The 22280-nt window shown below is 43.8% G+C and overlaps 1 protein-coding gene across 2 annotated transcripts; it reads left to right on the forward strand.

Moving 5' to 3' along the window:
- Nucleotides 1-838: 838 nt before the first annotated feature.
- Nucleotides 839-22229, forward strand: plod1a (procollagen-lysine, 2-oxoglutarate 5-dioxygenase 1a). Of its 2 annotated transcripts, none has more exons than XM_061735604.1 (19): nt 839-1172; nt 3109-3200; nt 3412-3545; nt 4405-4568; nt 5539-5651; nt 5908-5971; nt 7323-7420; nt 7777-7878; nt 7981-8112; nt 9602-9723; nt 12646-12750; nt 12937-13062; nt 13201-13342; nt 13438-13551; nt 15037-15102; nt 15194-15298; nt 15438-15584; nt 18219-18344; nt 21101-22229. In XM_061735604.1, the coding sequence occupies exons 1-19, from the start codon at nt 1082-1084 to the stop codon at nt 21254-21256; spliced, it is 2199 nt and encodes a 732-aa protein (XP_061591588.1). In that variant the 5' UTR covers nt 839-1081; the 3' UTR covers nt 21257-22229. The 2 variants fall into 2 exon arrangements, with proteins under 2 accessions (XP_061591588.1, XP_061591587.1); XM_061735603.1 differs by lacking the exon at nt 18219-18344 and adding an exon at nt 18574-18699.
- Nucleotides 22230-22280: the final 51 nt, after the last annotated feature.

A 22280-nucleotide genomic window follows, 5' to 3' on the forward strand; every position in this document is an offset into this window, starting at 1 on the left:
CCATCTTTTCAGCCCAGATACTTGACTGCCTGTATCGAGGTTCCTCCATCCACGTTTCCCATCACCACCTGTGTAACATGCATGTGACGTCATCACTTCGCTTGTTGCCAAGCAACAAATTCAACAAATCCAGATCTCTGGATATTTCAGTTTCAGCTGTATTCATTTATTTAGAATCAGAATCAGAATCAGAATCAGCTTTATTGGCCAAGTTTGAGCATGCCCGACAAGGAATTTGACTCCGGTTATTCCGCTCACTGTACCCAGATTTAAAAAGTAGCAACAGTAAATAACAAATGTACAGCAAATAAACAATGTGGCACTTATTAACATACCGTATATACAATTAAAAAATGAAAGGTGCAATAGTACTGAGGTAGATATAGTAATGATAGCTCTTAATAACAAATATACATGTATATTTTTTAAAGAGAGGTGTAGCAGAATGAGGTGCGTTATTACAGCATATTGCACGGAGTTTATGTAAATTTCCTCAATTTATTCTGCAAAAATACAATTATCTTTGATTAATAATGTTTCAGTTCAACTTAATGTGATTTTTTTTCCCCAGGGAAAAACTTTTTCATGTTTAGTATTTGATGTGTTGCCTTTGTGCAGTTCCACTGATAAAATTGTGTAGCCACAATTTCAAATAATTGTGTTTTAGTCTTATTTATACACTTATCACACATAATCAAAATAAAAGGGGAAGAAAAGGGAGAGAAAAGGAGAAAGGGATAGAGGAAATAAGGCTACGTGCAAGAGCTCATGTCCCCCGAAAGTCTCTTTATCCCACCCATTGGAGAGAAGTGGGCGTTATACTTGCAGTCTACACACACACATAAACTCACTGTGTAACTAAAGTCAAAACCGTAAACAAGGCATGCAACCTTGAGGTTTTAATATGATTAAATCGCTGCATGGGAAGACGGCGAGTGTGTGAAGAGAGAGAGGCTGAGGCAGGTAGAGAGAGCTAGGCGGGCAGCGGCAGCCCTGCGGGCTTCAGTCTGCCCAGTGTGCGGAGGAATCCCCCGGAGAAGCGGCTCCACTCTGCAGCACATTCATCCCCACCTCGGCAGACATGAGGCCGGCGTCGCTGCTACTGTTCTCGTGGGTTTGTTTTGGTGCACTTTTCCTGCAGACCAGCTGTGAGGACAGAAGACTCCCGGCGGGTGAGTGGACCGGTTCACCCCGGTGTTATTGTTATTATAGGTTTTCATGGAGGTTTCTCGTCCCGACGGTGCAGGTCGGGACTTGTACACGACTGAGGGAGATTCCTCAGCTGCCAGCGCCGCCAGAACCTTCCAGCACTGCAGCCCAAGCCGTCCTCGGAAAAGTTACAAAAGCTGTGATTTTTGTTTGCATAATCGTAGTTTCGTGATGCTTTTTTATCGCCGAATTGTCGTTTACAATCCCGAAACGCAACTTCTTCCTTTTTGAGTGTTGTTTTACATCACATTACAGAGTACAATGATAATTTAGTTAAATATAAGTGGAGTTTGGTGTGCGTTCATGAGAGCAGATGTGACGTCCATGCCGCTGACGTGGACGGCAGTCCGGCCGTGGCACAGGCTGATTTATGGTCCGCGTTGCACCAACGCAGAACTACGGCGTAGGGTACGCGGCGACGCGCACCGTACGGACCGCGTCGCCGCGTACCTTAGCCGTTTGTCTGCGTCGATTTAACGCGGAACCATAATTCAGGCGCGAGAACTCCAACTATCTGCAACATTTATACATCCACGTTAACATGTGTGCAGCTGATCAAAATACACACATTTCAGTTAATTATAATAGTTATTCAGTTTCCCTTCGCAGATGTCTGGAAATGAAAAGTAGCTTGAAAGAAGACAGAGCTTAAAAGCAACCAGAGCAAATAACGTTTGACTGGGTTGAAAAAAAGGAAAAACCTTTTATTATTGTCTTTATTATTGATTTATATAAAGCTTATTAAACTGCTATGTCGTTATATGATTAAATTCTACTATATGAGTGGGTGAGGTCTTTGTTATATTTAAACGTGGTTCAATCATTTCAACAATTAGTTTTGTTAGTAAATCTACAATTATTTTTCTTATACTCTGAGGTAGATGAGTTTTCATCTTTGTCAGGCGTTGCTTTTATTTTGACTTTTATTAACTTGATTTTGACACATTGTAAGACATTATCTGAGCTATCATTTTGTTTTATGAATAGAATCTCTGTATTTAATTCAATTCAATTGTATTTGTATAGCGTCTAATACAACAAAAGTTGTCACTAGGTGCTTTCTAGAGACCCAGAACATAAACCCCCGAGTTATTATTACATAAACAATGGCAGGTAAAAACTCGCCTAGTGAGAGAAAAGCCTTAAGCCAAACAGTGGCAAGGAAAAACTCCCCTTTAGGAGGAAAGAAACTTGGACCAGGACCAGCTCATAAGGGGGGACCCTCCTGCCGGAGGCAAATTCTATTTTATGATAGTATATCCTTTAAAATGAGGGTGTAATTGAGCGTAACATTTGTATTTGGCTCATTTTTGGACATGGTGAAACACAATATTGTACTGAACATCTTATAATATATATAATATAATATATATTGAACATCTTTTTGTTTCTGAAAACACCAATCTTAAATTTGATTCCAATGCCATTGTTTAAAAAAAGTTGAACATTAGTGAAGAAAAAAATTGGCTAGCGCGAGGTAACATGCCCGAGTGTGAACGGGTCCAGAGGCTGGGGAGGGTTTAGCTCTTTGAGAAAGACCGCATCAGCAAATAGTTGATGTCAAATAGAAGATGATCATTTCATGTACGCTAAATGTCATGCAAACTGAGGGTGATGTTCAGGCAGTGCTGCGTTAAAAGTAGACATGAGTTTGTGCACAATTACCAGCACATGAATTCAGGAACACTACTGAATGCATTTCACGACTTTCATCCACGTTAAGTTAAAACTCGAGCATACATTAAAAAAAAAAAAAAAAGCTGCTTCTCTCTTAAAGCTGAAGATTGTTTATATCATCGTATTTGTGAGATGTCACCAAACTTTATTCAGCAACTGTAACCCCACACTTTGGATGCTTTTATACACTGAATCGTTCCTTTAAAATGTTTTGTCTTGCAGAGAAACTTCTAGTAGTGACCGTTGCAACCAATGAGACAGATGGCTTCAAGCGGTTTTTGAGGTCAGCTAAACACTTCAATTACACAGTCAAGGTAAGAACCTCTGGTCCTCGGACCTGCTGTCTTGACATGAAACCTCGTTCTCTCTTTTTAGGAAAGCAAAACCAAATCATGTCTTTGTTGCGGCCTTGCCTCTTACACTGTTGGTGCATTGATGCAAGATAGTGACTGGTTAAAGGAAGATGAGCTGATGGTGATTTCTTCAGATAAATGACTTGAGCTATAATACATCTGTGTGATTAAGGTCCTCGGCCGAGGTCAGACATGGAGAGGAGGGGATTACATGTCGGCTCCAGGAGGAGGCCAGAAAGTGAACCTCCTCAAAGCAGCTCTTCAGGAGATGAAGGACGACGACCTAATCATCCTCTTTATTGACAGGTGAGACCGAATCCCAGGATTTGTTTATTTGTTTATTAAAAAGGATCCCCATTAGTCTTCACCATGGGAAGACTATTCTTCCTGGGGTCCACACATAGACATACAAAGATTACAATAATATAATAACACAACTCAAAAAGGGTGAAAAACATTCTCTAGAATTCCTGAAAATAATGAATTGAAACAAAAAATAAAAGATTAAGTAACCAAGCAAAACTATCCACATCTTAAGTAACAATATTTGCTACTATCACCAGATCTTTTCCACTTTTGGGCAAATAGTTTGCAACGACTTTATAATTTATAATATACCCATACCTCTATTTATAGTAGTATAAATATACTACATATCATAATATACTCATACATTATAATATACTCATACTTCTAAACTATATATACACTCATAGCCTACAGTGATTTAGAATATATTTACTATTTAATTTATAATATATATAATATACATACAATTTGCACAATAATCACAATATATACCTATGACCGATCATGACTTCCTTCTGAACCACAGCCTGCTTCAGTCTCCTTTTAAAACTTGACATCTTGTTTATTGCAACTATACATGGGGGGAGATGGTTCCAGTGTGTGACTGCTCTATACATTACTGTTTTTTCAATGCATTGGTTCAGGATCTGTCTGAAATAACCCCCTATATAGTGAGACTGATAAAAGGGACACCACTGGTGTCTTTGGCTGATTCATCAAAGCCGTCGGCGTGGTTTTAGCAGACAGGCACGCGCTGAAACAACCGTGTTTGGCAGACACTTTAACGGTTGCATCCCGCTGATCTGAGCCACGCGCAGCAGCACGCTTACGCTTTTAAATCTTTCTCTTGACACAGCTATGACGTGGTCTTCGCCTCGAGTCCCAAAGAGCTGCTCAGGAAGTTCCAGCAGGCCAAGCACAAGGTGGTGTTCTCGTCCGAGAGCCTGATCTGGCCCGACAGACACCTGGAGGACAAACACCCCTACGTGAGGGAGGGCAACCGTTTCCTGGGCTCAGGAGGTACGTGACCCGCGCCAGCGGCAACACCTGCGGCTGCAGCAGTGACTATCAGAGCAAACTGGAGAAGGACGGTCTCTGGCTTTGGAAAATGTGGAACCACGTCTTGGTTTTGTGTGTTTTTACTGTTAAATGGGTCCTCTATTTCAAGTAGTTTATTTGAAGTACTGTAGGTGCAGAACCTCCGGGGGACAGAGACGTAGCGCTCCTGGGAGCCGGGGGTAGTTTCAGTGCTGAACAGTTGGGTCGGGGTTAGGGAGAGACTTTCGGACGGAGCAGATGTGTGTTTATGAGCGTGTTAGGACATCATAGTCACTCACGGTGTTCTGAAGTGTTGGCTCAGCTTCACAATAAATATAAATGTGTTGGTGTTAATTGGTCAAGTCGTCACTGAATCACATGTTCAATCAAACTGCTTTTTTTAAACAGTTAAATGTGTTCCTTGAATCTAGTAAATAGCAGCTCCTAATTATAACGAATCATTCCTAGAAACAAGGAACATGCTATATTTTACTCTAAACTATACAGAGGAACAGTAACTTAAACGCAAAAACTAAGAAACAATGAAATAATGTGTAAATCAACGTAAACAATAATAAACAACTCTGGAGAGAAACTAAATGTTAAATGTAAGTTGCTGCAATCTTTCTTTTCCCAATGAAACTTTTCCCTAATTTAGATTTAATCACATCGATTATATTGTCATATTTTATCCTCACACAAAAAACACTTGTGAAACCGCTGCACGTTGTCACGGTGCGTTCACGAGCTGTTGACGTGGCTGTTTGTGCTCCCCAGGCCCGTGAAAACTTCCCCAAATGCACCTCGTTAGCTATGCCACATAAAGCAGAGGCAGCATTTTATTTCCCTCCCCGGAGTTGCACGTGCACACCGAAAGACAAGAGTTCACATATGAGGATATAAACGCTTTGTTTTACAACTAAAGGGTTGTTTCTTTCCCCACCGTCTTTAGGTTTCATGGGCTTCCTTCCCAACGTCAGAGACATGGTCGCTAACTGGACGGGAAAAGACGACGACAGCGACCAGCTGTTCTTCACCAAGATTTACATCGACCCAGTGAAGAGGGTGAGACGCGTTGCCTAGCAACAACGCCAGCCAGCTCCCATAAATGTTCAAAGACCGAGCTTCTGCTAATGAGCCTCGGCTTCCTGCGCGTACGCTCAGCTGTGAAAGCCCGTCAGCGTCCCGGCGGCTGACCCGGCCGTTGAGTGGAAGCTGTTATAAAGACGTAAAAGTCAAGCGTGTTGTCAGGATGCAGAAGATGCTGTGGATTTTTTTGTGATTTCAACATTTATGAATTTATTTTTCTCACCATTTACAGAAATCCTTGAATATCACCCTGGACAGTAGATGCAGACTGTTTCAAAACCTCCACGGAGCCCTGGGTGAGTGCTGTGAAATGTTTTTAGTAGATATAAGTGAGAAGACCTCATCTCCCGATTATGGACGTCTGCTCAGCACTTTCCACCACTGCTTGTTCACCACTGTGAGGCGACGCGCTCGGTCAGCACCCGGATTCAGAGGAAAGAAGCGCTGACGACGATATCTGCTGGCCGGGGTTTTAGTTTCACGCAAATCTGAGCGCTGAGAAGTGGGAGTCAGAAAGCAGAAGTTTGAAAAAGGGCGAAAACTCAGAGGCAGGATATTTAGATTTAAAGGAGCTTGAGGCTCCTTTTAAGAAATGAGACTCTCTAGCGCCACCCTTCACCACGACGGCCGTCGGGGGTACTGCAGCCAACAGTGAAGCCGGCACGGGAGAACGGGGAGAACGCGCATGCAGCGTCATGTGACGTCACATCCACAGCCCAGCGCGGGAAATTCGGGACCGAATTGCAGCACATTTTGCAGCACACAGCCTGTTCAAGGCAACGGAGAGATACGCTAGAGGGATCATTCTTTTGGGTTTGGAATGCTTCATCTGACATTATTACTAGAAAACTTAAAATGTATACGGATTTTTTTCATAAATCTTGCCACAATCCTGCCTCAAGCTCCTTTAAAGGAAAACAGAACAATATCTCTGCGTCTCAGAAAAAGAAAACAATATTCGGTTAAATAAAAACCGTAATATCCCCTGGGATGAATGTTGGGTGAACCGATCAAAGGAAGCACTGAGCCGTACAGCAAAGTATCATCCTCGTTGAAGTATCGATATGATGAAGCATGGATAGAAACAGTGATGCTTATTGTTAAATGTCTAAACAGTTCACTAAGATAAGAACTCTTCATCCACTTGATCTTCGGTGTTGAACGTACAGCAGAGTCGTGCATCTTTAGTTAAATGCTGTGGTAGGAGGGTTTTTACGATTGCTCGAGACCGACTCTGTGTTTGCTGGGACGAAGGAAGGTATTTGTAGTATTTGTAAGACGGAAACGTCAAAGTTGACACAAAATCAAGACTTTGGGGGATGAATGGAGGGTCTGAGGACGAGCCGAGGCTCGTCTCCTGAACCCTGAACCCTCCCCAACGATGCAACACTCTCCTAGTTTGGCTCTGACATCCACAGTTCTTGTTCTTTAGAGATCGTGGCTATGGTGACCTGTTATCTATTTATGTAATAAAAGAAAGAAAATATTGACACTGAATTTGACAAAGCCGCTAAAAGTAGCTGATTAATGTAAAATTCACAGCAAGAGTTATTCAACTCTGGGTAAACCAGTCGCTTTAGTTTTCTTCTCTAATTGTGTCACAATCCTGAAGTCAGACGTGAGATGAACTTGATTTTGTGCTTTCAGACGAGGTGGTGCTGAAGTTCGAGGACGGTCGCGTACGAGCCAGAAATGTGGTGTACGATACGCTGCCAGTCATCCTGCACGGAAACGGACCAACAAAGGTACCGAGCTGCCAGAGCTGACGGGGGGGGTGGCAGATACATAACATAGCTGCAGGGAGTCAGCGGGGGCGTGTTGACTCAAGTCCTGGAGTCTCACATTGTGTGCGTTTGCAGCTATCTCACACCAAAACGCTGCAGTTTCTCTACCGTGTTAAAGCGTACCCGCACTTATTTTCCATTTCAACCCAAGTGGGACCACAGTTTTCAATATCAGGGTCGGAACAATTCACCTCATCATACCAGGTTAAAGCTGGAAGAAGCTGAAAACGTCACCTTTCTACATGTTGAAGCTGAAGCTGAAGATAATGCTGAAAGGGGTTTTAGACTTAAATCAACACATTTCATTTGTTTTCCAGTTGCAGATCAACTACCTGGGCAACTACATCCCCAACACCTGGACGTTTGAGACTGGCTGCGTCGTGTGTCACGAGAATCTGCTTTCTCTCGCAGCTCTGAAGGTCCGCTCACATCTGGTGGACAAACATCTGGTGGACATTCGTCAAAAGTACCGTAAACCCTGTCCCTGGTAGTTATACTCTGTTGTTGTGGTTGTTTAACAGGAGAGTGAATACCCACTGGTGATGATCGCCATCTTCGTTCAGGAGCCCACTCCATTTGTCACGGTGTTCTTTGAACGCCTCCTGAAGCTCCAGTACCCGAAGGACAGACTAACACTCTTCGTTTACAACCAGGTGATGCATCGTCAACGCAGCCGTCGCTCCGCGCGGCCGTGGAGCTGCTCAAATGCTACAGGAAGTGTCTTCAGGGCTCACTTTATCACCTTATCATAGAAGACAGAAGCGTCTTTTAAGAGGAGGGGAGAAATGATTCAGACCTTCATGCCTCACATGTGCTGTTTTGTTCGGTCCACAATTGGCTTTGAAAGAAGCGGCTGACTCAGGGTGAGGGTGGGCACCTGAACTCGTGGTCCAGATCTGCATCAGATTCTGACCTCATGCCTCATCTAACCCCCTCAGGGTCAGCTGTTACAAAAGTCTGGTCCAGCTCACAGACATCAGGCCTCATCTGGCCCACGTGACTCTCACCAGTACTGTAACTGAGTAAAAGGTGACAAAGGTAGCTGGGAGGATATCCACCGGGCCTTGAGGAGTCTAAAACACAAACATCTGACTATGAGGCCTTAAAAAGCACGATGAAATGATGTGCTAGGATTTGATACATCGTAATTCACCAGAAGTCATTTTAGTTGTTCACCGTGAGCCAGTCCCCAGGGTTCGTTAAACTCTTGCCATCTCCACACGTATATGTGGTACCTCAGAAAAACATTGTGTTCAGGACAGGAGGCCTTCCACTGGGCCATGTCAGTCAGCTGATTTTTAGAAAGAAAGAGCTCATCTTGAAAGGGTTTTGATCGTTTTTCCTAATGTTTTATAAAATGATGAATGAAGCAAATAAATCAAAGAGGTTGGAGGTGCGTCTCTGTTTCTGGGACGGGGAGAAGGATCAGTCGGGATAACTAGGGTTCCAGCTCGTATCACAGCTTTGCATAAACGTGATCGGATCCTGGTGGAGACGAAGTCCCGCGGAGGTGGGACAGGCGGCACTTTGACGGACAACGTCACCTCCTGTGTCACACTTTACCTGTCGGGGCTGTTTATTATTTGTCCTTAGAGCTTAACTGCCGTGAAACAGTCAGCAAATGACATTTTATTTCTGTTCTCTTTATTCTTATTTCTTAGTCTCCTCGTTCTGTCACTCTCCCACTGATTTTGTTGAACTAGTAACAACCATCCTGGAGGTCACCGGGCGTACGCTGGGATTTAATTTGAGATCTTGTTCTAGTTCTGAAACATTTCAAAGCATCGCCAGCTCAGCAGAAACGCTGACCGGTTGGAATCCCGCTCCAGCCGGGCTCGCCACGATTCTGCTCCTTTGGTGTGAGAGATGCTTTCCTCAGCTGTTTCCTTCACCCTGTCAAGACTTGTGACATGCAGACAGTTTTGATCTATAACTTTTCACTGCCTGTTCAAGTGGGCACGTCCTACATCGTTTTGTAAATTGCACAGTGAGGGACGTGAGGGTTATTGTCGGTTTATAATTTACCCAAATTGACTGTCATCAACTGCACGGATATCCTGCTGGTTGTGCAAACGTGTGATTATGAATCCACCACAGATGTGATCTGCACGACCTCTGACTCCTGCGTTGTTTCTCCTGCAGCAACCCCATCACGAGCGTCAGGTCAGCTCTTTCCTGCAGGATCACGGGAGCCTTTATCGGGGCGTCAAATCCATCGGGCCCGAGGAGGAGATGGACGGAGCCGCTGCTCGGGACTTGGCCTTGTGAGTAACCGGGGCCCGTCAGCAAGACGCACCTTCATTTAAAACTATTTTTAGGTGCACTGCACCAAATCATGTTTTTTTCCACACGGCAAACAAGCTATCTTTAGATTTCAAAATGTGGAAAACTGTGTTTTTCTCATTTGGTTGCAACTAGCAAGCAGCTCATGGGATTTCTGCGAGCTGCTTGTTTGGCCAACCTGGAGCCAAGGCCCTGAAAGGTGTCGCAAGATAAATCCAAGGCGTCAGAACATTTTAAATGAACCAACAGAGAAACATAAACAAAGCGGTTGTACACACAAGGCCATAAGATCCGGAGAGTAATGCTTCGTTTTTGGCTGCAGAGAGTTCTGGTTCCTGGTCCCTGCAGATCCATGAATATAAAGTCCTTTACCCGCTAAAACGCTCCTGTTAGTTTCTGAACACGTCAAGCTTTTATCAATGCTTCTCCATCTCGCTCAGCTCACGTTTAATCTCCTCCAGAACATGTAAATAAAATAGATTTCAAGCGTATCACAGAAATTGGTGTTAAAGTTTGGGAGCAAAATATTTAAATTTCAGCATTCACTCTAAAAGCTGAAGGTGCGAAAAACGCGTTGAAACGGAAAACTCTCACATTAGTTCCTGATCATTTGACAGTTTTTACATTTTTAAGCCTTTAATAAACTTGAGGAATGTGCCAGTGGGCTAATTGCTGATGTTTTATGTAAGGCAGGCAAGGCAAGGCAAGTTTATTTATATAGCACAATTCAACACAAGGTAATTCAAAGTGCTTTACATCGACATTAAAAGCAGCAAGACTTAATTAGACAGTAAATAACAAATAAAATGAAATAAAATTATGAGAAAAGAAGATAAAATAATAAAAAGCACAAGTTGCTGATTTAAGAGTACGCTTACGTGTAATAATCGGAGAGACATGATCTAAAGGGATGCTTTTGTTTTAAATGTCTTTTCTGGGCACTTTCAGATCAAACAGTTCTGGAGTCCTGCTGGGGTTTTTTATTTGTTTCTTTGTTAATAGTTATTGCTGTTGTGGGACGTCGTACCATTAATTACATTTTTGTTATGTGATGGAGCATTCTGGTGTTTGTGTTTTTATGCTGTTAGCATAAATCTATGTATCAGAGGAACTTCACAAGTCCACGGGAGGAAAACCCATGACTCACAATTGAAAAGCAGTTTCTCAGTGGTCCAAACAACAAATGAAGACAACATTTCAGGGAAACGTGGGCTTCAGAGTCTTGTCCAAAGACATTTCCATGTGCAGACATGTCAACATGTAGACTGGGACAGATCGGAATTCAATCAGCAGTCTTCCGGTTCTAAGGGCACCCCTTTACACAAGACGAGACAACCCCTAACCCTGAACCTCTAACCCTTAACCCCTAAATTTAACCCCTAACCCCTAACCCATAACCCTTTTTTATAATTTATTTTGTATTTATTTATTTGTTGAGCAGGGACCGTACATATTAATGAATACACATATTAATAAATACACATGGTTGTAGCCAAAGGCTAATTTCCACCATTCGTCCCCGCGACAAATTAATACCAGACACAGAACTGGACACCAGCAGACATACGAGTCATCAAGGCCATACATGAGCAAAACACAACATTAAAAAACACAACTGGGCTAGATAAAAAACATTAAGCAATAAAAACAAACATAAAAAAACAAACAAACAAACCAACAAAAAAAAAAACCCTTACATTAGAAATACAGTTATCAAATTTCAGTTTCAATATGAAATTTATTCTAATAGTCCAAATTAATGTTCACACCTCTGGTTTTCCTTTAGTCAGCTTTTAAGTTTAGCTTTGAAAGAGGGTAAGGTACAGCTGTCTCAGACTATTCCAATATTCTCCCACAAGATAGACAGAACATTCCTGCTGAACGCAGTGGCCTGTAGGGAAACTCAACATCTGCTCTGTCTCAGGCCCTGGTGTTCATGCCTTTGACAGAACTTTTTTTAATGAATTCCCTCAGAGGCTAGACCATGTAGGCTTCTTTGGATAAAATAAGCCAATTTTGAAAACTCTATAACTATAAAAACTTAAAAAAATCATATTTTTTAAAGATAAGACAGATGTGATAGGAGTACGGTATGTTTTTTTTATCCAATGTCTTTAAGGCTTTTTTATAGAGTGCCTCTATAAATGACTCGGTTTAAGTGCTGTAGAACATGCCAGTGCCCAGCTTGTAAAACAGTAATCAATATGTGAAAAATTCATACAGTGTACAAACATGAGAGCTGCAGTAGTGGACAGTGAATTCCTTATTTGTCTAAAATTAGCTAGATTATATTTGACAGACTTTATCACCTTTTTGATGTGTTTCTTGAATGAGAGAGTTGAGTCAAGGACGACTCCAAGATACCTGAACTCCTTTACCAGAGCAAGCTCCTCTCCTCTCAGAAACATGCCAGAACAGACAGTTTTAGGTGGCTGTTTGGAAAAACATGCAAACACTTTTTTTGACATTTAGGGAAAGGCATGAGTTTACCAGCCGGTCCTGAACATTCGTCATTGCTGAGGTCAGACTCTGGGCAGCCTCTGTGGTGTGTTTTGCAGGGACAAAAATAGCTGCGTCATCCGTGTAAAGCTGAGCATGGACATTTTTACAGCAATCAAAAAAGTCATTATATTAATATAGACAGAAAATAAAAGGGGACCCAGGACTGATCCTTGGGGGACCCCTGCTGGACAGTTTAGGTAAGTGGATTTGGCGCCGTTGATCACAACACACTGTTTTCGATCCCTAACCCTGATCCCCCAAACTTAACCCTAACTCCTCACCCCTAACCCCCTGAAGATTTGTGAAACATTCTGACCAGTTTTGTCAGTTTTTTGTACGATCCACGTACCAAAACAGATATTTACTTCTTCATGACGCACACTTGATGTCCTGTTTTTCAGGGACGTGTGCCGGAAGGACAAGGACTGTGAATACTTCTTCAACTTGGACATTGAAGTTGTATTAAAGAACGAGAACGTTCTTAAAATCCTCATTGAACAAAACCTGTAAGTACAGTTATAAATACTGAATTATGAGTGATGATCAGATTCCTGCTGATGTCTTTGAGCCGCTGCTGTCACGCTCACGTTTAATAAATAACGTTATTTCTGCCGCACCTCGGCGTACAAAGCAGTTTGCTTGCATGTGAGGTGAGAAGCGTGTTGAGTAACATGTCTGGAACTGTTCTGCAGTCCAGTGGTGGCGCCCATGATCACTCGAACGGGACGGTTGTGGAGCAACTTCTGGGGAGCTCTGAGCGCAGAAGGCTACTACGCAAGATCCGAGGACTACGTGGACATCGTCCAGGGACGGCGGGTGTACGTAATGTTCTCTTATAAATCGTCAGACGTCAGTGCTGAAGTCTCGTCTCCCGTGGAAACCCTGCTCTATCTGGTTTCTCTCTCTCATTTTGGATCCTTGTTTTATACGTCTTCTAAGAGTGAGTTTCGTTGCAGGGGCGTGTGGAACGTCCCGTACGTGTCTAGCGTGTACCTGGTGAAAGCCAACCTCCTGCGATCAGAGCTGAAGGACTATGAGATGTTCAGCTCAGAGAGCCTGGACCCCGACATGACCTTCTGCCTCAAGATCCGGGACAAGGTCAGTAAGAGACCGGAGAGAACTCCAGATGGACTCATGTGCAATGTCTCATGAAGGGTCTCTTTTAACGTCTGACCGGCCACTCTTTCCTCCAGGGGATCTTCATGTATGTGTCCAACATGCACACCTTTGGTCGCATCCTGTCAACAGAAAACTACCAGACGGATCATCTGCACAATGACCTGTGGCAGATCTTTGAAAACCCCCTGGTGAGATGGTTTCAGCAGTACCTTACACTACCCGCTCACACGGTACTACCAGCTGACGTGGTGGTAGTTCTAGGATAATGCCGGCGTTCAGGAAGCTCTGCACAAGTTCCTCATCCAGGGAAAGAAACCAGGTTCAATCTAAAAACCCCTTCATTAGTTGTAAATGAGAACTTCAGAAGCTCTCGTCTCTTCTTTACTGTCAGTGGCTTCCCGCTAGGGATGGGCGGTATGGACTAAAAAATTTATCACGATAATTTCTGGCATTTATCCCGATAACGATAAAAAAAATTACCAATTCAACTCCACCTTTGTAACTATAAATCTATCGCCACATTCAGTCTTTGGAGCCAAAACACTGGTCTAAAAGATACTAAATGCAACTTTCTTTCTTTTTCCTTTCTTTCTCATTTCTTTCTTTCTTTCTTTCTTTCAGGCTCATATCTTTCTTTCTTTCTTTCTTTCTGGCTCATTTCTTTCTTTCTTTCTGGCTCATTTCCTTCCTTCCTTCCTTCCTTCCTTCCTTCCTTCCTTCCTTCCTTCCTTCCTTCCTTCCTTCCTTCCTTCCTTCCTTCCTTCCTTCCTTCCTTCCTTCCTTCCTTCCTTCCTTCCTTCCTTCCTTCCTTCCTTCCTTCCCGCACACGTACGTTGTGCGTGGATTTAACGCAGAACCATAAATCAGTTTTACACAAAAACGTCATCAATGGGAATTTATCGTTTTTACCGCGACATGACAAATTCTTACCGTGGGGAATTTTTTTGACGGTTTATCGTGAACGGTAAAATATCACCCATTCCTACTTCCTGCCTGACTGGAGCTAAACTAAACCCCATGATATGGAAATACAAAGATTAAAATATGTCCAGCTTTCTCTCCCACTGTAATGTTGGTGACGATGATAATGTTTTACATGCATTCAGATAGACTCCCCTAGAGCTGAACGGCTGCTTCTCCCATCAGTCTGAAGGAGTTAACTGTTTGTTTGGTTTAAAAAATAAAATTAAAATAATGATATGTGCAGAAAGGGTTGCTGTGTCGGCGCCCCTCTACTTCTGTTTATAGAGGAAATTGTGGAGAGACTGGCAGCTCTGTGGCAGCAGTTTTATGGGGGTTTAAAAAACAGTTAACAATAGAGCTCCACATCCCACACTGTAAAGACGGCGCGAGTGGAAAACCACAGCTGATGAAGGGACACCCGTACCGCGCCACAACATGCAAGCAAGCACTGAAAACAGCCAAATCCAGCTGTTCGCACCGCGTTAACGCTGGCGTGAGTCGCCTGACGCTGCATTTCAGATGGAGGTCCTCCAGCTGCACAGTTGCTGTTTGAGTCCAGCAGGTTTCTGAGCTCCAAGTGATCTCCACTCATCAAAACAACAAAATCCTCCCGTTTGGTCAAACCTTTGAAGTGTGAGAGCGATGAGCTGCTTGCTCCGTGGTTGGGGGTGGTAATCCTGCTCTTCCTCCTCATGCTGTGTTTCCTCCAGGACTGGCAGGCCCGCTACATCCACGAGAACTACAGCCGCATCATGAATGACAAGCTGATAGAAACCGTGAGTCTCTGACCGAACCGAGCACGAGCCAGATGAACCCGCTCACAAGTTAGCTGTCAGTAGTTTAATCTGCTTTTCCGCTGCCCTCCAGCCGTGTCCAGATGTGTACTGGTTCCCCATTTTCAGCGATGTTGCCTGCAACCACCTTGTTGAGGAAATGGAAAACTTTGGAAAATGGTCGGGAGGCGCGAACGTGGTACGTGCTCCTGTGTTTCGTACCAGAGCAGTGAAGTTAACGGCTCTAGATAGCAACAGTGCTGTCCTTTATTAATGTGTTACTGCCTGTTAAATGTTTCTCTGTGCTGCGTAGTCATTTATACGTTCTCATTTGTCAGGATCAAAGGATCCAGGGAGGCTACGAGAACGTCCCCACCATCGATATCCACATGAATCAAGTCAACTTTGAGAAAGAATGGCAGAAGTTCCTGGTGGAGTTCATAGCTCCCATCACAGAGAGAATGTACCCAGGTTACTACACTAAGGTAAGACACCCAAACGCGCTCTCACCAGCTGACCGCTTCCTGTCTCTTCATGTGTCATCAGAACAATGATTTATCTTCACTCCTGTCCAGCTCTGTTGTACGGGGGACGTTGCTGCGACGTCTTAACCCCGTAATGCCGGACGTGTCACATTTCATGCTTGAATTTCTGGGACCCCTGAACTCCCCCCACAATCAGAAAAGGAAAAGATAAATACATAAACGTACCTAATGTATTCATAGTGATGGGAAATGTTTTTATTTAGAAATTGTTAAATTTAAATGAATTACAATAATAATATATTGTATAATTAACGCTTCAAGATTTTCTTGGGGAGGGTGTTATTTTATACGTCAGGCATTAAAGGGTGAACAAATGTGCTCAAATGCTGGATTTGGTTTTGGCCAAACGTAAAGCTCGGCATTAAGGCCAAAGAACGTTCCTTTGGCCTGATTGGACATTGTTTTAGGAGTCGAGCTGTCAGGGCCGCCCCTCCCTAACAGCAGAGTACGCGCCGCGCGCAGCGCAACGCACTGTCACGTGCGCTGCCGTGAGATGGAGGAGAGAAAAGAGTAATCTGACAGCGCAGTGATTGACAGAACTCGACGTCTGACCAATCACAGGGCTGCACCTGCAGGCTGGCTCTTGCAGAGCTACAGAAGGTGAGACTTCAAAATGTCGTCCAAAAGACGATACGAATCAGGTTACGAAAAAAAAAGGCAAAACACGAGGAAACTTCGCTTGAAGGTGGGTATGTTGTTGAAATAAAACACCGAAGCTGCTGCTCGTTAGACAGGAATCTCCGTCTCCAGTCTCTGTCTAGACTGGAGGATTGTGTTTTTCCAGCGGCCCTGATGAACATTTATTGAATGTCTTGTTAACGCCCTCTGCATTCACCTCTGTTGAAAAAGAGTGGTAACATGGCCAGGTGTTCGACTATTTTTAAAAGGAACCCTGCATATTAAGACATGTAGGTCTTAAAAGATAAATGTTGGTATCAATTATAACAATGTGATATAAAAAACCTTGTCGATGTCTTCGTTTTTATAAAATTTGAAAATATAATTTAACATGTAGGTCGCCATTGTTTTTTACGTTCTGGGTAGTACGTCACACGGTGGCTCCTGCTGGCCCCCGTCCACTGTTCTGACACCCAGAAACGGATGAAAACACAGCTAAACAGGTGACGGTGCACCAGAAACACAGATGAAAACACAGCTGAACATTAAGGTGACGGCGCACCTACAAAAAAGTAAAATAAAATTAAAAAAAAGTGCAGCACCATACAGCATGAACTATAAAAACACCATAAAACTCAGATAGACTAACAGACCACACGTTTCAACTAGCAGATAGCCGATGCTACAATAAAAACCCCAGCCAGATCTGGCGTCATTAAATTAAATAAAGATGTTCTTGCCTATTTGAAGCGAAGTCTGCGCCTCCCGTTTCGTCAAAGTCCCGGGCCAGTCCCCTCAGCGTCGGGTCTGTCATCACCCAGCACCGAGGCCGGTTTTAGGGGGGAGAGGGGGGGGGGCTATGCCCATCCAAACGTGCATATTGCCCACCGGCGTCTCCATCCCGGCGGCGGCAGCGAGAGCGGAGAGCGGAGAGCGGAGAGCGGAGAGCGGCGAGCGGGTGGCGGAGCGCTGCGGGCTGTAGAGCCCCGGCTACGCAGGCTACGGCGTAGCCTACGCCGTCTACGCCGTAGGCTACGCCGTCTACGCAGGAGCCTAATGCACTGGTAAGATGCGCACAACATTGATCATTTTTGCAGATCTCCCGTGCATCACAGAACTTTGATCCAGTTTGCCTGAACCGAGACGTCTTATGGGCTCCCTCGTCAGCCTCCACGGCCGGGAGATGCTGCTCATCTATGTTTTAGATACCTGTCCCAGTTAAACTAATGGGGCTTATCTTCCCAGAGCCACCGTCGTACGTCATCGCCCCCAGAATGCATTGCGCAGGTAAAACATGGCGCCTCCCGCAGGTCAAAATATGTAATAAACATTGTAGATTTTTAAAGCAATTAGATTATTTTATGTGTTTCTAACAACATATTTTAGTATAAGAGAACAATTGTGGCTAATTAGGGACTACATGTCTTAATATGCAGGGTTCCCTTTAAGGAGATAAATGTCATCATCTGTTGGTGAATGTAATCCACAACAGTCATCGTTTGAGGAGACGTTTCAGAGAAATACTGATTGAAATGATAAGTGATGCTTTTGTTGAACTAAACGTTTTGCTATGTGCTGTCATGAACTTTAACATTTAACATCCTCAGTGAGGCCTGTCTGCTCTGAGATCTCTTGCCATTTTATCCCCAAACAGTTTACCATCTGACCTTGGACTCTTCTGGGACATCCACTCATGGGAATATTGTACTTAATACTATCTTAAATCTTTTTACTTTAGAGAACTGATATTTAAATTGCTTAGAAATTGATTCTTGTGCTGCAAAAGTTGCTCCTCTAAGACGATTGCTTATTTCTTTCCCTCTCAGTAATGTGTTAATAGGTGCAGACTTTTGCACGTGACTGTTCCGTCCCACACGGACTCAGCAGTTTGAAGTGATTTTGCTGCGTTTCCTCCCGGTGTTTCCCGTGTCTGACGAGCATGTCTTCTCTCATCAGTGCTCCAACCCCTTGAGCTTCGTGGTGAGGTACAAACCTGACGAGCAGCCCCTGCTCGAGCCTCACCATGACGCCTCCACTTTCACTATTAACGTAGCTCTCAACAGCAAAGAAACTGACTACCAGGTAAATGGAGGAGCGCTGGCGGGTAGTAGACGCCTCAGGACGTGAGGATGCAGGTGATCGTCAGCTCTGTCTCTCTCTCTCTGCTTCTCTGCTCCATCTGCGGGAGTGAATGCTGGAGGCTTGTGTCCCCCTGAGCAGGGGCCGGGAGGGCGTCCCTGCGTTCGGCGGCCGGATCGGCAGGACTGTGTGCGAATGCTTGCATGACTCCTGTCTGTCTCTGTGTTTGCAGGCTCACTTTGACTTGGCCTTTGTAGTTAGATATAAGCCAGATGAGCAGCCCTCTTTGAGGCCACACCACGACGCCTCCACTTTCACTATAAACATTGCGCTCAATGAAGCGGTCCTTGAGTACCAGGTGAGTGTTCGGAGCAGCCAGAAACCTGCTTTCAGTTGTTTTTGGACAGTAATAATTTGAAGTAATGACTGACAGTTAGAATAAATGTCAGCTGTCCCCCCAAAAATAGCATAACTCCAAATCTTTCACATTTCTGTGGAAGCAAAACTGACCCCCCCAAAAAAGCAAAGGAAAAAAGAAACCTGTTATTCCTGCAAAGCTGTTCTTCACTTATAAACACAGGGCACAGAAACATTAGATTAGATCAAACTAAGAAATAAAAGAACAAAGTAATGAACAGTTCAGTCAGTGTGATAAATATTAAAGCTCAAAGTGCAAAGTGTAGCTCTGATTCGACGACGCATGATGCTGAAATGGTGTGATGGTTCTTGTGGCATGCGCCTGTTCGTTCTGTGTTTGTGAGTGTGCCGTCTCTGCATGACACACGACGCCGAAGCAGGACTCTGTTTTTACTGTTGCTTCCATGTTGTTTCCCTGCATCTGCAACAAACTGGACTGAACGGGCGGTCGCTTCATCCGCGGCAGTTTTGGTTTGTTGCTTGTGGACCTGAACTGGGAAGAAGAACTTCTTCTTCTAAGCTGCTGTTTACTGCGTAGAACCAAAAAGGTTCAGACGCTGGTTTTTTAATGTAAACAAAGAAAAAAAGCAGCTACTTTATGGAATATTAAACAGTTAAGATTCATCCGAGGTGGAAATTGAGATTTTTCTTTTTTTAGTTGGGGAAAAATTTCACTCATTTTGATTTCAATGCCAGCGAGAATCGGTGCAGAAGCTTCTTTATTCCTTGCGATGCCACCAGGGGTCAAAGTTAGCTGAAACAGCCCAGAACTGGGTTCCAGTAAAGGGGGATGAGGTGGGACACCATCCCAGTAAGGGAAGAGAGCAGCTGGCTCTCCAGAACCCACATCCAAAACCAGCACATTGTGTTTATTCACGGCTTTTAAGCCAAAGTCGCCTCTTGACCTACGGAGGACCACAACTTACATAATTATAAATAAAAGCATAAATATATATATTTTGTTTTTCCTTTTCCTTATACGTGCATTCTTTGTTTGTGAGCTGCTCCAAGAAGGCCCGTCCTCCTCATTTGCATAATGAGGCAGAAATGCATAAGGTAAAGTAAAAAAAAAGGTGACGAAAGAATGTAAAAACAAGGAATGCATGTATAAAAAAAGAAAAACATTTTCTATATCATTATATATATTATTATATTATACTATATATATATATATATTTCTGCTTTTAATTTTAATTATGTCAGTTTTGGTCCTCCATACTAATTTATGAACAATGATGAGCTATGATTTTCAGCTCGCACTTTTAACAAACACGCTGCCTGGAACATGCTGGGGAACTGCAAACAACACGCCACGACGTTAACTTGAAGCTCAAAGAGCGGCTGTTGTGGTAGTTTCCTTGGTTCACGCTTAATAACGCACGTTGTTTGATGGAACCTGGTAACAGAGCTGCAGAATGCCACTTGTTTGTGTATCTGTGTGTTTGGACGACAGACCTGAACAGCTCCACGGTGAAGCAAAGTAAGAGCTACTTGGGGGGGGGTTCTTTACTGAGGTTCCCGGTTTGACTCCCCGGCCCAGCAGGAATCTTCCTGCGTGGAGTTTGCACATTCTCCTCGTGCTTGCATGGGCTTCCTCCCCTCAGTTCAAAAACATGTCTGTTGGGTAGATGTGAGTCTGAGTAGTTTTATTGTATATATGTGCTCCTGTAATGTACTGGGGACCTGTCCAGGCTGTACCGCTGCCTTGCACCTCAAGAGAGCAGGGATAGATCCCCATGACCCTGCTTTGGCAGGTATAGGTGATTGATTGATGGGAGGATGGGTTTCTTTACTGTCGAACCAGCTCTCGTGGGGGTGGAGTGGGCCGTACGCAGCTGAGGTGGCTAAATATTTAGTTCCCTGAGTTGGAGCACTTTGCATCTTGGTTGATTGAAATAAACTGATTGCTTTAATGTTGCATAAGTTTATTTTTGTTGTTTGCATGTGTTCTGCAGAGGACTTTGGGCTACGCTGGTCTTAGTCCTTAGTCTCTTGTTCCATACAGATGTACAAGCAAACACAGTTATAGCTACAGATGTTAAAGGCAGCTGAACAAACTTTTAATTCATTAAAGGGGTCAAAACAACTTCCACTGCATTTTGTAAAGTTTCAGCAGTGAAAAAGTACAATTTCTTATCAGTTAACTAGGTGATAAGTTAAAAGCCTCTTCCCAAACAAGTAGGGCCCCAACCCGCTGATGGTCGCCTCGTTCTTAGTGATGAAACACGTTGCTGATATTCAAATCAAAATGAGTTTTTAAAAGTTTCCACGTGTTAAAAAGCTGTTTTCATATGATGTTCATATTATGTACATGGTGTTTTAACATGTTCTCCTTGGTGCAGGGTGGGGGATGCAGGTTCCTGCGCTACAACTGCTCCGTGCAGGCTCCTCGTAAAGGCTGGGCCATCATGCACCCGGGCCGCCTCACCCACTACCACGAAGGCCTGCCCACGACCGCGGGCGTCCGCTACATCGCCGTGTCCTTCGTGGACCCCTGAACAGGCCAGCAACTGTAGTCCAGGCCCAACGGGACGCGCTCCCAGCATGCACTCCAGCATTGGTCCTACTTCTCCAGCTCATGTCTTTTATCCTCAAAGCACCACATCCAATATCCACAACCATCTCCTGCAGAAGCCCGGCTCCTTCCAGAGCGTTCATCCCATCCTCTGACACAAACATTTGTTTAGACCACATGCTCTGGAAGAGTTCATCAACTCTGCACACTTCTGAAAATACGAAGGCCTGCAGGAACTTTGGGATCCAAACGTACTTTGAAGGCCTTCATCTCTTCAGTTATGCAGACTTTTAGGGGTTCAAGATACAGCTTTTTTCATCTTTTAATTAATGCATTTATTCCAGCTGAAAACGTTACGAGGAATAAAGTCATCCTTCATGGTAAAATCCAGTCAGTACAGGTGCATCATGGGATGTGTAGTGTCCTGTGTTTTGGATGCCTCCTTCACAAGGGATTTGATGCAATTCACCGTTTCTTCCAAACACTTGCAGTAAGCTTCTGTGTGTCAGCAAGTTGGTGCTAGTTTAACTAAAATGTGCACAAGAACAGGAATTAGGTCTCTTGAATCAGCTGGTACTTTGTTACACTCACACCTGGTTTGAAAAGGATGCTGGAGTGACATTCGGGCTTCTGTTTGGTCTGGATCACAAACCTGTTTCTTCCAGTCAGCTGTTCGGCTTTGATCCTTTTTTAGCTGCGATTGTAAAAACTTTACCTTAAACCTTCACAGCAGGTTACATCAGCGGCCTTCTTCCATTTCAAAAGTCTTTTTTAATCCGAGACACACCAAAGATGATCTATTTATTTTTTGTACACTAGATCTTAAAGCCTCATGTCAGTGTCCCTGCTTTCTACGAGATTTCTTTTGGAATCAGAGCTCAGGTTTTTCTATAAATGTGTGGCGATGTTGATCACGTTAAAGGCTTTTAAACAACTTGAATAAAGCGGTGAACCCGGCTGAGATGTGTTGGTCTTAACTGTCAATCATCATGAACATCCATATTTTA

This window comes from Cololabis saira, chromosome 12, assembly GCF_033807715.1.
Source record: "Cololabis saira isolate AMF1-May2022 chromosome 12, fColSai1.1, whole genome shotgun sequence".
In the NCBI taxonomy this organism is placed as follows: Eukaryota; Metazoa; Chordata; class Actinopteri; order Beloniformes; family Belonidae; genus Cololabis; species Cololabis saira.